Below are 17,940 nucleotides of genomic sequence, written 5' to 3'. Positions count from 1 at the left end.
ATGTAAAATGTACATAGCAAATGTTGTTTTATTGCTTTCCTGTACCTATAATGCTGCTGTAGCGGAAAAAAAAAGTTCCCCTTGTGGGATTAATAAAGTATCTTATCTTATCTTATCTTATCTTATCTTATCTATCTATCTATCTATCTATCTATCTATCTATCTATCTATCTATCTATCTATCTATCTATCTATCTATCTATCTATCTATCTATCTATCTATCTATCTATCAATGAAAACATGTATGTATAAATTGGTTTTAGAAAAATACAAAAGCCTACCTTAAGTTTTTAATGGATTATTTGTTGAAACAATATGATTAATAGGATTACTCATTTGTTTTTGCATTAGGTATTGTTGCAACAGCTTATTGTTGGTTAATCAAATAAAGTCTTGTTTACAATAAACTTGTTTACAAAAATGTGATTCGTGTCGATTGCAGTGAAATTTAAATAACAGGGCACAATCCCAGAGCAAGGTCTTAAAATACCGTAGCGTGACAACTACAAGACAAACAAAAGGCCTAAATTGCGTGGGGGAAACACGGTCACATGCTGGCCTGACCGATAAATCCACTGAGTCGGAGTCCCAGCAGTGCAGCAGCAGAGGAAGCGCTCGGTGGGAAACGCGTGCGGCGATCGATTGCTCCTGTCTGATGTCTCTGATGTAAAGATGGATGCCTGCCCAAACAGGTAAATAAACACAATTAGGGGATTCTCCGGGTTTAGGGTTGCTTTATTCATCTTAGGTGGGCTTAATGTGGGGACAGGGGCGTCGTGGGTGTTTTTACGGGGAGTTGAGAGACGGACAGCCGCAGTGCAGCAGCAGCAGCAGCAGCAGCAGCGCTGGGTCCGGGAAGGAGCCTCGCTGTAGTCAGATGTGTTTTACCAGCAGCAAAACCTCTCCACTCACCGCTAAATGTGTCCCGTCGTCTCTCTACCTCGTCTGATGCACCTTACGTGTTCATGTGGTGGCCGCGGCTGCTGCTGACCTGGTGGCTTTGCGCGCAGGATTTCGCCTCTCCTGTAACCTCTTGGCATTTGCAGCTCCTCCAGCAGCCTATTCATAGCCAAGCTCTTTGTTTTCTTCTCCTCTCATTAGATGGTAACGATCGCAGCAGCCGTGTGTACTGTTCAGCTAACGTCATGTTCGTCTCCGTCTGTCTGTTTATTGAAATGTTGCAGTACTACGACGCCAACTTCTCCTGCTTTGTGTCATTCGTAGCTTCTAAACGTGGGAAGGGACTCCCTGGTCGAGATTCAGCGTGCAGTTGTGAGTACATGATTCAATGCGTCAAATGTTTACCAAAGGGCTGCTTGTGTTTACAGGATTTAATGTCTCCGTGTTGCTAAACTGTGTGTCCCTCCTGCTGCAGCCCTGTTCTGGCCAATGCTTGCTGCGCTACAGCATGACCACAGCAGTGTCTGCTCATCTGGTAGTTCTGGCAAATGAAAATGGAGGAGGTTTCAATGTCCAGCCTGGACAACAGCAAGCTGGAGGTACTTGGGACATGCACATTACCTCTGCAGAACCGTTAGATACACACTCGCACAGAGAAATGGGACATCCCTGAGTGCGTCTCTCTCTTCCCTGCCAGGCCCTAGCTCAGGACATCCTGTCTGACCTGGTGGAGGATGCATGCCTGGGTCTTTGCTTCGAGGTCCACCGGGCCGTTAAGCAGGGCTATTTTTTCCTGGATGACACGGACCAAGAAAGCATGAGGGACTTTGGTGAGCACACGGTCAACTCCCTGCTGACACAAAGCTGGATTATTACTTAAACACGCCATCATCAAATGTTGAAAAAGCAGTGTGTAACAAAGAATAATACATTCAGGCTATGACATCTCTCAGTTAACCATGCTGAGTGGTGTGTTAACCTCTTGATTTCAATCTTCAGAAATTGTGGACCAGCCAGGATTGGATGTGTTTGGCCAGGTGTACAACCAGTGGAAGAACAAAGAGTGTGTATGTCCCAACTGCAGCCGGAGCATCGCGGCCTCACGCTTCGCCCCACACTTAGAGAAATGCCTCGGGATGGGACGCAACAGCAGCCGTATAGCCAACCGCAGGTAATTATTATAACAGGCCCCTAGCTGCTCCAGGGCCCTGGTGCTTTACACTGGTTGCACCGTCAATAGTTACGCCATTGCGGGTAGATGGAAAATTAGTACTGCTGAGGTATACATCTTAATTATCCTACTATTAGTCTGGAAATTAAGACGAGGTTAGGTGCTGGAGAGCACATAGAGTTTATCATATTCCTTTTATATATGATGTAAGTGTTATGCTTCCAAACAAAAATAGAGTGATGTATAAAAACAAAACAAAAAGCTGCATGTAGCTACAGAAGCAAAAGGTCATTTCAGCCCAGAATGTATTCGTTTTATAACCGAGCTGTTATTTGCAATGAGTAATGCTGAGTTATTGTGTGTGTCATGCCTTACTCTTTCCTCTTGTACAGAATAGTCACCGGTAACAACACCAACAATAAGTCAGAGAGCGACCAAGAGGATAATGACGACGTCAACGACAACGACTGGTCTTATGGGGCAGAAAAGAAAGGTGATGTTCATGTACTGTTTGAAGTTTCACAGATACGAAATCAATGAAATATTTTTTTTTTTTTATCTGAACTTTATTGTCGTTCTTTTACAGCCAAGAAAAGGAAATCTGATAAGGTATTTTTTTTTTCTTCATCTAAATGTGTCACTTAATATCTTGGGGAGGATTTCGTGTACCACTTTATTATCCCCATCATGTCTTCATTCATTAAAACACATGGAGAATATTTGTGCTGATTTGTCAAACTAAATCTGTTTTCTCTCTCCACCTCAGAATCCAAACTCACCAAGAAGATCAAAATCATTCAAGCATAAGAGCAGTAAGTGGAAACGAATCTTTAAACTTGATCGCCAATTGTCTTGTTTTCGTACTCTGTCTTTTTGTAATCAAATACTTTAAAGTCTGTGTAAAGCAGTAATATATTATTAATTGCCACATATTAAAAATAAGGTTTTTAAATTAATTGTAAAATCCAGATCACGTGAAAGGTGCAGCCCCTCTAAAGTGTCAAATACCACTACGACCTGAAACACGGAGGCTCCGTCTGGCAGCTTTATTGGACTGTTCAGCCTCATATGTTTGAACCACCACAGCTCAAAACACATTTGTATCATGAAGATATAGCTTGCTAGCAAACTGTAAGCTGTAACATGTGTAGTAAGTCACAATCTAACAACAGAACCACTGATGTTAACGCGTTCTAGTTTTTATCATGTTCTCGTGTTCAGGAAGAGTCATGGAGCCGTGATTTCTGGCCCACTAAAAATCCTGCACATGAAATGATATAATACAGATAATGTATGTCAGTCAAACTAACACTTTGAAGAGCAGCTGCTGATTAAACTTCACGAAGACCCACTAACATATGTACATTTTTCAGATTTAATCATTGTTTGATTTTTCAGGATTTTTGTTGCTGTTTTGCCACCATTGCTATTTTTTTGGCTATGACCAGCACCTCTGTTTTTTTCTTGTTGCATTGCATTGTGGGAGATTAGGCTGCATAAACGGCTGCATTCAGTACATATGTTTGCTTTATACATACTTTATTTTTTAAAATTTTGCTGTGTGGACACACCATTCACTCAAACCTGCTTGGAATCAGTCACGGTGTGGAACTGGGACACTGAATAATGATGAAATGAGCAGTAATTTAAATCGGCGTGTAATCGGATGGCAGGATGAATGAATGAATAAATGACATATCCCACTCTTTATTGTACCCCAGGCATGATGGGTCCGAGGCGTCGAATGGACAACCAGGAGAGCCCACGCATGCTGATGAAAGATGAGGCGTTCTCTCAATAACACACTCAAACCACACACACACATTCTCTTACCATTGTGTGTGTGAACATACGCACACGTGGGGAGACCAATAACACTTTACCTTCAGTTCTTTATGTTGTGAAATCAATGGACGTTGATGTTATAGGTGACATTTGTGGTGTTTGCTGCTCTGCAGAAGCAGTCCAGAACTCCCACTGTATACTTGACAGATTTATTTTCATTCACAAAATCATCGTACCAAGTCTCATTCTTTTATTTAGTTAATTTTTAAGTCCAAAATAATGAATATCACCAAATACGATTTCACTGCTCAGAGGTTGTGATTCATTCAGCGGCTGAGCAACAGTGACAGCGTGCACACACAGTATTTTGTTTCTCATGATGTAGAAATGATTAGGATTAGGTGTTCTTATATGTCCTCACCTTTTAAATTTTTTTTTTTTTTTAAATAATGTCAAAGACAATCATTGCTAATGGTTTGTCTTTTAGTTCAACATTCACCGTCAGGTTCTCAAGCTGAATCACAACACAAGCAGCTCTGTTTGACAACCACCTGTGTAAACTTGTAAAATGTTCAGTGAATGAACCCTGAAATATACACGCAGGTATATGCTGCAGGAAGCAGGTTTTTTTGTTTGTTTCATTTTTGGTGGATAGATCGGCTTGTTTTCTAGCATTCAAATATGTCTTTGTATCATGTGTTTACATTGTAAAGGGTTACATACAGTATGTCCTTGGTGTGATGTGATAGTGTAAATATTCTAATAGTTGAATTGCTGCTATCATGGCTCAGTTTGTTTCATCTGTCTAGCATAATAAATGATTTGTTACCTGTCCTGGGGTTTTGTGTTCGAATTCTTAATGAATATAAATCAGCCAAGAAAAAAAAAAATCAAAATGACCAACAGAGGATGCTGTTGCTCAAATAACTGAGACCTATTGAATTTTGATTTGTTCAAAACACCCATTGGATGAGACAGTAAATGTTGCCTTCTTCACATGTATTGTTGTAGGTCTTATTAAATAAAAAATAAAAAAGAGAAATGATAAACATACGGTTTACACAGTTCTGCCTGAGGGATCCGTTTCAGTTGCCTTTGTGTACCCTTCCCAAACTACAGTCTGAGAAATGCTTCAAATTCAACTTTTATGTCTGGGGTACTGATATGGACTGTATTATCACAAGTAATTGAGATTTGTTTATTGTATAAGTTAATATAATATTGAAGTACATTTATTTGACTGCTGTAATTGCTAGTTACTTATATGATTAGGATCCTACATTAAAAATAAATGTGTTTATCTTATAAAATATAATACATAGGTAAAGGTCAAAACAAACAAATAGGGGTTCTAAACCTTTTTAATTATAAAACTAATGTTAGTGTCTTGACAGGGCCACGTGTCACGGTTCAGAGTTGTTAGGATTTGCAACAAAAGATGTTTTCCCACTAAATTTCTCAATTAAAAGCCAAAAGAGGTTAAAATTACAATACAAAACAACTTTTAGTTTTCAATAAAGCAAATATTAGAGTAGAATTTAAGATGACCTAATTATAATATCAGTTAAAGTTTTTTATTAATACAGCTATAATTACATGCATTTTTTTTTTTTTTTTTTTTTTAAGATAAACTCATTGGTATTTGTATTAAAATAAATTAAAGTAGTCCCGGCATTGTGTTTGGCCACAAATTGTGTTCTCGCCACGAGGGGCAAAAACTTCGAAGAACTGTTATTGGGCGGTGACATATAGAACTTGTAATTTCCAAACGTCAGTGAAGGCAGCATTTTTTTATTTTTTTTGTAATGTGCGCGCGCGTGTGTGTGCGCGCGTGCGGGCGGGCAGATATAAAGAGTATTTTTTTTTTTATTTTTTTTTTTTTGCCTTAAATCCTCAGTTTGTCGTCAGTCAGGCGTTTATCATGTTGTTGTTGTTGTTTTGTTTTTTTTCCCCCCCATTAGACCTTCCAGTGAAATAGCCGCGAAGTCAGCGATGCTCTGCGGCGAAGACGGGGGCGGGAGATTAACAACCACCAGTCGGTGTCCAGAAAACGAGAACAGTTACGAGGTTTAAGAAGCAAAATCCCGGAACTTGAAACGGTAGGAGACGAGCTAACATTAGCTAGCTTTTTGTTGGACTGTCAAACCAAGAGTCCGACCAGCCAGCTTTACTTTCCAGACCGGTGCGAGAGAGGAGGAGGAGGAGGTGGGGGAGGACGGGCATTTTTTATTTATTTTTTTATTTTTTTTTAGAGCAACCCGGACGGGACCTTCATTTGGACCTGAATTCGTTCGAAGTCACTTTTTCTTTTTTTTGAACCACTTGTGGATTCAGAAGATGGCATCGAGAGGAAGCTTCACGGGTTCCCCGATGAATCCCAACGTGAACCCCATGAACGTCGGACATGCTGCGGGCATGAGGATGCCAGGAATGCCGCAGCCTCCCGCTGGTTACCCCCGGAGCATGAACAACTCTCCCCACTACCCCCAGGTCGGTGTTTTTTTTTTTTTTTTTTTTTTTTTTTTTTTTTTTCTGATTTCACTTTATTGAATAGAAAGGAAAAAAAAAAAAAAAAAAAAGAAAAAAAAAAAAAAAAGGTGCGGTTACGTTAACTGTGTCTTCTTAAAGTTTAACTTACCCCCGGCTTCTTTAAAGAGTAAATTTAGCCCTAAATGTGGGTTTAAATCCAAACCTGACCGATATTAACGTGTTGTTCTTAAAATATCATCATGTGGACTCTTACTTCAAAGGCGGAAGTAAGTCGTTGTATAGCCTTTGGAAAGGCTATGCGCTTACTTACTTCTTTCAATTATTTGAGTTAAACGTTGTTTGATATTACCTTTATATTGATTGATCACGGCGTTACCTTTAAAGTGTTTCACGTTTATTATAAATTAATAAAGCCGAGATAATGGTCTGTGCTGGTGTGTGAAAGAAAGTCACGTGGTTGCGCTCCTGTCAGTTAGCGTGAAAACAAAAGTGAGTTTTTATCATCACCGCCATCTGCCCAGAGGTGAGGCTGCATATATTATTACCCCGGTTTTGCCACCATCTGCACCATCAGTGTGGTCTGAATAAACATGCACCAGTACAACTGTCTCCTCTTCGTCCGTTACAGCCATATGGGTCAGCTATCTTCTGTTAAAGGAGACACCAAACAAACAGGAAAACAAGCGATTACACCCACATGCACACATGCGCCACATCGCAATCCAACTTTAAAATTAGAAACAGAAATCATCCGGTATGCACTTACAGTTCATTCACGATTTGACGTGCTATTTATGCTGATTACGACTATCACTACGATTTGTGGTACACACAATAAATAACGTGCAGAGCGAGGGACAGTGCAGCCTCCAGCCTCACTCTCTTTTTATACATCATGGATGATCACATGATGTGAAATTTATGTCCAAACAGCGTAACTGAAGCACATCGTTGGTTTCTAAACAGTTACGTTGTTATATGCGGTATATCTGTGTATACCGTTGCTCTATTTTCACATGATCTTTACTTGTTTTTTTACTGATGAACGTCTATGCTGCCCACTTTCAAAGAGCTGCTAAACTGATTTTCATTGATCTGAGTACAGTGACAATAAAGATCTATTCTATCTATTAAATCATCTGTAAATAAGTGCCCGAGACCGGCAGTACTCTGGAAATATTAATTTCTATCGACCTTCCACATTAAATCGGACATCAAAATCAACTCTACATTGGTGTTTTATGTTAGGGCAGCAACTATCAATTATTATTGATTAATTGGTGGATTTTTATTTTTTTTTGCTTGATTATTTGACTAGTTGTTTGGTCTCTTAAAAAAAGTGGTGAAAAATGTCGACGAGAGTTTCCCAAAGCTGCAGCTGAAAGTTAGAAGTTTTGTTTTATTTTTTTTTAAATAATCCTGAACAACTGTCCTCAATGAAAACATAAGCAGTTTATATTGATAGAGGACTAAAGAAACCAGAAAATAGTCATATCAATAAAGCTGGAATCAGAGATTGTTTTTTTTAGCACAACTAAGCAATTATCAAATTTGAAGAGTTTTCTAGCCATCATCTTATCGATTAGTTAAATTGATCCATCTCTATAAACCTCTGTTGTAAACCAGTGCTGGACAAAGAATATCTGACTAAATCATCCTCACAGACTCATATGTTGAGATGTTGTTTTCTTTTCTTTTTTTTAAGGTAAAGAAGTGAGTAAAAGAAAGACATGCACAGAGAAAAGTGTTTTGACACAGTGTTTTCGGTCCTTAAACTCTGTTTAAACCCGAAAGCTGCCACTTTCCCTCCTTTTTTTTTTTTTTCTCTCAGCGCTCGGGGATGCCACTCAACAGAGTTGGGGGCCCCATGGGGTCAATGGGGGGTCAGCTGCCAGGCCCCTCTTACGGTGGCGGTAACATTACCATGCGGCCGGGCATGGGACCCCTGAGCATGGACCCCTCGAGGAAGCGGTTTCTTCACCATCAGCATCAACAGCAGCAGCAGCAGCAGCAGCAGCACGAGGCGCTGGGAGGCCTCAGACGAGGGTAAACGATGGCGGCGCCACAGTGTTTGTGTGACAGCAGCAGAAGAGAGCGAGCGGAATAATACCGAGGTCGACTGACTACGACAGCCGGGGCACAAACGTTAGGGAGCGGCACGGTCCGCGTTTGGACTTTATTGTCATGTAAAATGATTAAAACCCGATTCATATCTGTGGATTCTCTTCTCAGTGAGTCCCAAAAGTTAAAAACAATTTTTTTTTTATTTTTTTTTTTAAATAGCAATTTCCCAGAGCTCAAGGTGACATTTACAAGTTCTTTTTTTTTTTTTTTTTTTTTTCACATATGTCGAGTTAGACCCCGAAAATGTTTTTCGTTTTCATTTTCACTTATTAAATGACTCGATTAATTAGTTATCTATACTGCCAGCTGGTAACTTCCTGTTGACTCAGCAATCATTTAACATAGTTTCAGCGCTCTACATCTAAAAACTTTTGCCAAGCCTTCTTTTACCGGTAGCAACAATTAGTAAACGACGCCAAAATTAAGACCGTAATTACCCCAAGGTCTGTACTTGTTTTCCTCAATCAGGACTAAATGATCGTAGTCTTACAGCTATAAAACGGCAGCATCAATTTGTTCCTGTTGTGGTTCATTAAGATCATAACAGCCCCGCTTTCCATCCAGCATTTATTTTCCCCTCAGCAGCGGTCTGTTTGTGAAGTTGCTGTACTGTTAGATCGTGGTATCTCATGACTGGCCTTTGCTTTAAAGGCGACGGCAGACACTGGCGGGTATTTTTTACTTCAAACCGCTCGGTGACGCCAAGCTCATAAATGTGGCTGGCCGTGATGCGAGGCACGACGATCCACAATGAATCAGTTGTGTTGTGAGCTTTATCTCGCAGCAACATTCTCGTCACAGAACGATTAGAGAGCCGAAGCACAGAAAGCGCTCTCGCTAAATTAAGTTTATTTATAATGAGCGGGAACTGTATAATTTAATCAAAGGAACAAAATTGCTTCTAGGAAGACGGTAGCTATGATAAGTGGAAACCTCATGCGGTCTTCAGAGAGAGAAAACATTGGCCGAGATTGTGTTATCGGACTGTGAAGTTTTCCGCAAATAATCAATAATCAAATGAAGTGAATGAGGTCTTTCAGTTAATCTTGTATCATGTGTCGGTGTGCAGACAGTTCCTCACAAATTGGTTATCTAAGGTCTTACTAATGAGGGCAAATGCTAAATGACGACACGCACTGAGACACAACATACTGTGGCAGGCGGATCGTTTTCAAATTCAGGTCCTCTGTGTTTTAGAGGCTGAAGTTCATGTGGTCATTTAATGCTTTCTTTTTAAACTGAACTGGAAATCGTCCGTGTTTTCCTTTCTGTGTGATTTTAGAGCAAAAAGACGAAAGATGGCTGACAAGGTTCTGCCCCAGAGGGTAGGAAAACTTTGACCCTCTGAATCCTTAAAAAAAAATTGAATTACGTTTGTTCCGTGTTCCTTCAATATTCACATGCTGGTGTTCCTCAGATCCGAGACCTGGTCCCAGAGTCGCAGGCCTACATGGACCTCTTGGCCTTTGAGAGGAAGCTGGATCAGACCATCGCCCGAAAGCGTATGGAGATTCAGGAGGCCATCAAGAAGCCCATTATGGTATCTAGCCTTGATGCATTGTCATGGTTTTTGATATAATAGAAAATATATTTTAAGAGGCTTTATGAAGAGCTGCCTGATTACAAACTCTCACGGAGAGGCTGTTGCAGCCCAACACGATCTGTTTACAGTGTTTACAGAGAAAATACGCGAGTCGGTAAATAAAGAAGTCAGTCAGACTCGATCACAACTGGATTTTCTGCTGTGCTCAGCGCAAATAACTTGTCACACAGCAGCAGGATACAGCCAGTGACAAATACATTGAGTTTCCTGTGACGTGTTCACAATTCAAGTGACTGCGTGTACACTTCAGCAATAAGAAATGTTTGCTCTGCATTACGAGAGTGAACAATAAAAAGAAATTGAAACAGTAACACTGGATTACGTGTAGACCTCTCGTCCTGTGCATCTCTCGTTAGGTCGGCAATCTGCATTCAGGGCTGGACTGCCAGAGTCCAAACTACTGAGGATATAAAATCGAAAGTATTATAACATTGAATTGTAAAGCAAGTGAACCCATTGAGGATTCCTTCAAAGCCTTCAGGACATATATCAATTTGGACAGACGTGAATGTAAACTACAACTTGAGTGGTTAGTGGAGGTAAACAATTGTAGCTGTTTGACAATCAGTTATTACAAAAATTCTCAATTTTTATTTTTTCTCTTTTTGATACAGCAAAAGCGCAAGCTCAGGATCTACATTTCCAACACTTACACTCCCAGCAAGCCTGAGGGCGAGGAGGCCGAGAAGGTGTCCTCCTGGGAACTGAGAGTGGAGGGCAAACTCCTGGAAGAGGTGCGTGAATCACGCCGTCGCCACTTTTGATTTCGCTTCTTCCCGTTTCTCCATCGACTCAGTGTGGTCAGACTCCCGAGTATTACAGTGTCTGTTACTGTGTTTCTGAAAACTTCACTTGGCCTGTGTCCTTGGCTCAGACCACGCAGCCAGATGTGTGTTTACAGCTTTCCCCATTCCACCCCACAACTGCTAACACACACTTGCACACAAGAGCTCATGTTCTCTTTTGAAACACGGAATTGAAACCACTGGCCGTTGCATACCATGAGCTGACATGCCTCCCCTCCCTCCATCAATTCCAGCTCAACTCATTGTGTCATCCGGGGCCACATGAAGGAAGGTTTTGTTTTTTCCCCTGTTCATTTTTCTCCTCCGGCTCATTGGTTTAGGCATGCGTAGGAGTATTGCATGGAGCACCGGGAGAAGAAAAGGGACGTGAGGGAAGGAGTGAGAGGGGTCATGTTGTGCAAACAGACTTTGACAGGGCTGGGGGAGAGAAGATGGGGGGGGGGGGGTGCAACAGCCTTTTCTAGTCTACGGTTTTGTACTTCACCACCCCCAATGTGGTCAGAGCTAAACGATGCAGCTGCAGTCTGACACGGCGCAGTAAGAAAACCGAGATAGCGGTCGCGTTTGCTCTGTATTTTCACACTCTTTTCTCAACTTTGTGTTCGCAGCCCGGCAAGCAGAAGAGGAAGTTCTCATCCTTCTTCAAAAGCCTGGTGATCGAGCTCGATAAAGAGCTCTATGGACCTGACAATCACTTGGTAGAGGTATGACATACGGGCGTAAGCCTTGGATGTGGAGAACTTTTTGGGTACACTGACACCAAAATCCTCGGATATGGTTCTGGTTAACAAACGTAAATCTGTTTTTCAGCTGTGGTCGAAAAGCTGAGTTCAGCTGGACTCACTAAAAGTTTTGGAACCAGTTCTTTGTGGGCTTGTTCGACAATGCAGGGGGAGGGTTATTATGACTGAATTCATTCCACAGATAAACCAGCCTTTTTAAAAAAAAAAAAAACCATTTGATTGCAGCTGCTTTCCTTCATGTTTAATTGATCTAATAAAGAGGGGGGAAAAAAAAAAGCTTTTGCATGGTCAAGAGGCCAACTCACATAAATCGGCACTCAAAACCAACAGTGGTGACGGAAGTATTTAACGTCATATGTACCCAACGAGTGCGCCGGTTAATGAAACTGGCACCGGGCCAGTATTGTCTTTTTACTTGTTTGTGTTGATCTGTGTTCGTATCCGGGAGCCACGGGTAAGAAAGAGCATGAAGGAGGAGTAACTATGAGGCTTGAACGAACATATTTTTTCGTGCCGTTTTAGTTTCAACCAGACAGAATTTAAAAGTCTGTTCTGATCTCTTAACTCTCGTTCATCTCTCAGTGGCACAGAATGCCCACCACGCAGGAGACGGATGGTTTCCAGGTGAAGAGGCCCGGCGACCTGAACGTTAAATGCACCCTCCTGCTCATGCTCGACCATCAGGTACCTCATACCCTCTCAGTGGCCATCTCCAAGAATAGTCGCTCGATGGCATGACGGGCTTTTCATCGAACGCTTAAGCCTGTCGCAATGCTTCTTTTCAGCCCCCTCAGTACAAGCTGGACCCGCGGCTGGCTCGTCTTCTGGGTGTGCACACGCAGACGAGGGCCAGCATCATGCAAGCTCTCTGGCTCTACATCAAGAACAACAAGCTGCAGGACAGTCACGAGAAGGAGTTCATCAACTGCAACCGCTATTTCAGACAAGTAATGATGATAATAATAATAATAATAACTTTATTTATACAGCACCTTTAAAAACAGAGTTTACAAAGTGCTCTACAGAGAGACGAAGCATAGTCGTACATAACGTCAATACCGGTAAACATTTAAGAAAACAGGAGGCAAAAAAAAGACCATACCATTAAGGTAATGAATACGAGAAAACCAAACGAATAACCAAAACGAGCAAATGGAATAGAAAACAAACAAATAAATAAATGAATAAAATAAACAAACAAAAACGGGGGAACAAAAGAACTGCATGAAAGGACGACATCACTTAAAAGCAATTCTATAAAAATGGGTTTTTAGAAGTGATTTAAAAGAAGTTAATGATTCTGCAAGCCTTATCTCCTCAGGTAGGTCGTTCCAAAGTCGAGGGGCCCTAATGGCAAAAGCACGGTCACCCTTTGATTTAAGTCTGGACTTTGGAACGGCCAGAAGGGCCCCGCCGGAGGATCTAAGGCTGCGAGTTGGCTCATATGGGGCTAACGTTTCAATAATGTAGCTCGGGGCCAGACCCAGGCGGGCCTTAAAAGTGATCAACAAAATCTTAAAATCAATTCTAAAACCAACCGGGAGCCAGTGGAGAGAGGCCAGAGCTGGAGTGATGTGATGTCGTCTGTTAAAACCAGTAAGAAGCCGAGCTGCTGCATTCTGGACTAGTTGGAGGCGGGAGATAGATTATTGGTTTATGCCAGAAAGGAGGGAGTTGCAGTAATCGAGTCGAGAGAAAATGAGTGCATGAATTACTTGTTCCAGGGCAGAGTGTGGCAGTATGGGTTTGATTCTGGAGATGATTCTTAATTGAAGGAAGCAGGACTGGACCTTTTTTTTTTTAAATTTGTGTTTCAAAGCTTAACTGAGAGTCAAACATTACTCACAAGTTTCTGGCAACAGGTTTTAAATAAGCAGACAGAGGACCAAGTTCACTCTCAATGAGACTGGTGTTATTGTTTGGGGAATTGAACAATATGACTTCTGATTTTGAGTTGTTGAGCTGAAGAAAGTTTTGTGCCATCCAACAGTCAATGTCAGATGTGCAGCGTCCTTGATGCCAACCCAGGTTTTGAGGCGATCGATTAAAATGGTGATCTACGGTGTCAAAAGCTGCACTTAGGTCTAAAAGAATTAAAACTGCACTCTCCCCCCTGTCTGCTGCTAAAAGGAGGTCATTAGTTACCTTGAGGAGGGCAGTTTCTGTGCGATGTAATACTCTAAAACCAGACTGAAATTTCTCAAAGATGTTGTTATGATTCATAAAAGCTAAGAGTTGATGATGTCGTTCTGAGGGAGCCAAGTGGCAAAAACGCGGGCTTACAGTTTCATATTGTTGCTTTAACATTTTAAAAAGATTTAAATCTCTTTTTTTTTTAATGTATCTTATGAAATGTTCAGACTCTTATTCTTAATTGTTCTTTCGAACTGGTAACAGAGGGGAAGATTTTCAATTAACGGACACGTGCTGTTGATTTCAAGCATGAATTTTTAGTCGTGAATTGTTCAATATTTGCCCTAAATTTATCATTTATACTATCGAGTTCGTAATTTGTAGATTTGAATTTGTGAGGGAAGTATTATTAATACAAACCTGCGCAGGGCCTCCAATGTGAAGCGGAAAACGTAACCTCTCGGGGTATCTAACTGGCTCTGTTTTTGTTGTTCAGATCTTCAGCTGTCCACGAATGAGGTTCTCTGAGATTCCCATGAAGCTGGCGGGTCTGCTGCAGCACCCTGACCCCATTATTATCAATCACATCATTAGGTAGGGGGAGTGTGGACCATTCTGCCTCGCGCTGCGTGGGTGTTCCTGTTCTGGCACTTTCATCAGCATCTCAGTTATTCTCAGTAAAACTTCTAAACTGTCGAGGTGCTTTCACAGCGGCCGTCTGAGCTTTTATTCGTTTTGTTTCCTCGGCTTTAGGATTTTGCCGTTCAAGTATTCACTCTTGTTCAACATCGCTCGTCCTCCCTTATTGCGGTCCAACCGGAATTCTGTTTTGCTTTCTTCCCCCGGGCAGCGTGGACCCCACAGATCAGAAAAAGACAGCGTGCTACGATATCGATGTGGAAGTGGACGACCCACTGAAGGGCCAGATGAACAGCTTCCTGTCCTCTACAACCAACCAACAGGAAATCGCTGCGCTCGAGATGAAAGTACGGCCACGTCTCAGGAAATGATGGGGGGGGGGATAGTAATAGAAGATCCAAAACAAGTGTTGATGATTAAATATGCCTTGTTCCTGTTTCTGTTCTCTGCAGATTCATGAAACGATCGAGTACATCAACCAGCTGAAGACCGAGAGAGACTTTATGCTGAGCTTCAGCAATAACCCGCAGGACTTCATCCAGGACTGGCTGAAGTCTCAGTGCAGAGATCTGAAGGTGAATGTCTTCCCCGGCTTCTCACTGCGAAAGCTTGTCCACAGGAGTTCCTACAGGATGACACAGAAACGCAGTATCGTTTTCAAGTCTCCCAACATGAGTTCATATTTCTGAGTGTTAATGAGTTCAGTGTCATTATTTTTACTAAACTGTAGGTATCTTATCGCAGGGTTTTTACCTCCCGTTAGAACACTTTAGTGCAGCACCACGTTGTTGTTTTTTTCACAACACCTATAAGCCTCTATAGCTTCACTCGAACCTTTGTTTTACCCATGTTTGATTGATGTGATTATTATTTTCACGGCAGACAGTGCATTTTTAAATAAGTCTTGCAGTAATAATAGTCCAAAGTAACTTGAAAATCCAGAGTTTATAGTCAAATAACTCGCACCAGTACTACACAGCCCCCAAGCCCTCCAGAAACCAGGGAAACCATGTGTCTGTACTGATATCTGTGTTTTCCTCCACTCCCTTAAGCTCAAACAGCTGCTGCATCATCACGAGAACCCAAACACACATTTTTGGTTTTATTAATTTTTTTTTTTTTTGAGCTGTCAGTTTATTACAAAATGTTATAATTTTTGCCTGCCATTTCTTTCTCAGTGTTTTACAAAAAACACGCTCTGAAATGCAAATATTTTGTGCGCAGCAGTGGCGCTGCATGTCGTCAGGTCACATGACAGTTGACGGTTAAAAAGCTGCCCGGGACTTATAATGCCCTGCAGGTATGATGAACCTGGACTCCTTTGGTTCCGAGGATTTATGCCAATACACACTGAATGAATAGACATATTAAAACATACCTTTAATAGTAAGATGGAAGCAAAAACATCAGTTATCTATTACTTACGTCACATTGAGAGACTTCAGTACCTGGATAAACGTTTGGTGAGTCGACGATCCGAGTCAATCCAAAAATGTATACGTGAGTCTTTAAAGTACTTATTTTTTTTTTGTTGTTGTTATTTAGGAATAAAACCATGTTCTGTATTCATGAATTTGTGGTTCTCCGTATTCATTGACATATTTCTGTCTCATCAGTTGATGACAGATGTGACGGGAAACCCAGAGGAGGAGAGGAAGACCGAGTTCTACCAGGCACCCTGGGTCCCAGAGGCAGTGGGCAGATACGTTTACTCAAAGGTAAGTAAATACAGAGGCGAGTGCACTGCTCTTTACTTCTGTACTGTTTAATTCATTGGTTGTTATTTTTTTATGAATGCGGGGACAAAACATGAATTCCTTCTTGGTTTCAGGTGCAGCAGAGAAGACAAGAGTTGGAGCAAGTGTTGGGTATCCGACTCACCTAAACACATATTCCAGAGGAGTCTAGTTTACTCGCCAGATGTTAATGTCTGCTCAGTTCAAACTGGAACCTGCATCACGTCGCAGCTTAAATGTTCACGAAGCCATCCTCACTGATCGAGTATATGGGACCAAAGTGATGATTTACACGTTCTTAATAAGATGTTTGCCTTGCATTGTCTGTCATTTTGAGCCTTTAAATAATCTTTTGCAATATGTTCTGTTCATGGTACAAAATGCTTAAATCTGTTTAAGCACCGGTGCTGTTTGGGTGTTGTTGTTTTTAATCCTTACACTGTTTTATTTTGAAAGGGTGTCTGTTTACTTTCACATTTAAAAGCCATAACCTTTAAGATAGGAACAGATGTCTGCTAACAAGAATTCGGAGGCATATATAAATATATATATTGGATTGAAATGCTCAATTGTAGCATATATATATATATATAAACAACCAGCACCAAAACAGGAAGTGTGTGTACACACACACTTCCTGTTTTGGTGCTGGTTGTTTTTGTTTTTTTCCTGTGGATTTTATTTGACAAGAAACATTTGCTATGTGAGAGAGCAGGATTTCCAAGAAAAGCTCCACTCTGGGAAAAGATTGATCTCTGTATTTGTAAAAGGACGAGTCCACTCTGCCCAGCTGTTAAACAGCAGCCCTTTTTGTGTGTGTGTGTGTGTGTGTGTGTGTAAGTCTTGAACGTTTACATGCTGTTTTCATTTCTTGTTGGGGTGTTTTGTTGTTTTTATGCCAGGAAGAGGAACTGTGGCAGCCTTTCTCGGAGGATCCATACCTCCCTTGAACTGGTGTTGATAATGAAATAGGAAAGCGACTCTAGTGTATCGACAGAGCGCCAAACCGTTGTGTGCAGTTTATAGTTTCACAAGTAAACGTTTGAATGAAATGCTTATTTTGTTAGTTTTATATGAAACTCTTGAGAAATTCTTGAAACATTCCATGTTAACGCCTATCACTGTGCCAAAATGTGTTTCGTGGATAAGGCACTCATGCTTATTTGTTTTTGTACAGGCTTTTTTTTTTTGGTAAAATGTCTGCATGTTGTGTATCAATCAAAACCCTTTTATCTTTTATACATTTGGAGTATTTTTTACAATAAATGTACTCACAAATGTTTGTTATTCTCGATTTATTACATTTGACAGAACCGATTACAAAAGGGTACATATTTCATAGAAAACATTGTTGATTAAATCATTTTTAATGACGCAGGCTTGTATTAATAATGTTGTTCGGCGCAGCCCGAGCTAAATAATAGGAGAGCAGGAGTCCTGCCACCGATGCGTGTTCGGGCTGGTCAGACCTCAGGTGCTTTCTGAGAGAAGCCGTTTCAACAGGTATGTCTGGTCTTATCACAATCCTCAGGGAAAAAGCCCACATCCTACACGTTTCACAGAGCGGTGTCTCAGCTTGTAGGCTCACTGATTCAGAGCAAAAGTCAACACTGAATTTTTATGTTGTACTCGAGCGACTAAACGGGGACTTGAAACTCGGGTTACGTTAAGCATGAGAAGGCCTTATGATAAAGGCTGCATAGAAACTTGAAAGAAATGTGTAATTTTATTTAAAAAAAAAAAAAAAAAAAAAAGGGACGTTTATAAATTATAAATAATTAAAAAAAATAAATAAAAAAAAACACCCTC

The 17,940-nt window shown here is 41.0% G+C and overlaps 2 protein-coding genes across 3 annotated transcripts; both read left to right on the top strand.

Moving 5' to 3' along the window:
• Positions 1-575: 575 nt before the first annotated feature.
• Positions 576-4,691, top strand: atxn7l3b (ataxin 7 like 3b). 2 transcript variants are annotated; one of them, XM_069155593.1, is made up of 9 exons: positions 576-693; positions 1,226-1,273; positions 1,377-1,500; positions 1,599-1,731; positions 1,901-2,072; positions 2,465-2,565; positions 2,659-2,681; positions 2,839-2,884; positions 3,794-4,691. In XM_069155593.1, exons 3-9 carry the CDS (start codon positions 1,450-1,452, stop codon positions 3,871-3,873), a joined length of 606 nt encoding a protein of 201 aa, XP_069011694.1. In that variant the 5' UTR covers positions 576-693; positions 1,226-1,273; positions 1,377-1,449; the 3' UTR covers positions 3,874-4,691. The 2 variants fall into 2 exon arrangements, with proteins under 2 accessions (XP_069011694.1, XP_069011695.1); XM_069155594.1 differs by lacking the exon at positions 576-693 and adding an exon at positions 839-1,105.
• Positions 4,692-5,727: 1,036 nt separating this feature from the next.
• Positions 5,728-17,504, top strand: smarcd2 (SWI/SNF related BAF chromatin remodeling complex subunit D2). The gene is made up of 14 exons (XM_069155592.1): positions 5,728-5,956; positions 6,110-6,347; positions 8,179-8,393; positions 9,754-9,796; positions 9,889-10,011; positions 10,689-10,808; positions 11,489-11,584; positions 12,206-12,307; positions 12,409-12,570; positions 14,253-14,350; positions 14,607-14,742; positions 14,848-14,970; positions 16,012-16,113; positions 16,227-17,504. Exons 2-14 carry the CDS (start codon positions 6,195-6,197, stop codon positions 16,278-16,280), a joined length of 1,527 nt encoding a protein of 508 aa, XP_069011693.1. The 5' UTR covers positions 5,728-5,956; positions 6,110-6,194; the 3' UTR covers positions 16,281-17,504.
• The last annotated feature ends 436 nt before the right edge of the window (positions 17,505-17,940 follow it).

This window comes from Embiotoca jacksoni, unplaced genomic scaffold (genome assembly GCF_022577435.1).
Source record: "Embiotoca jacksoni isolate LCO1_2020_lvr unplaced genomic scaffold, fEmbJac1.0.p SCAF_20, whole genome shotgun sequence".
NCBI lineage: Eukaryota > Metazoa > Chordata > Actinopteri > Embiotocidae > Embiotoca > Embiotoca jacksoni.
Note: the sequence above shows the minus strand (reverse complement) of the source record. Positions and strands in the feature narration are given on the sequence as shown.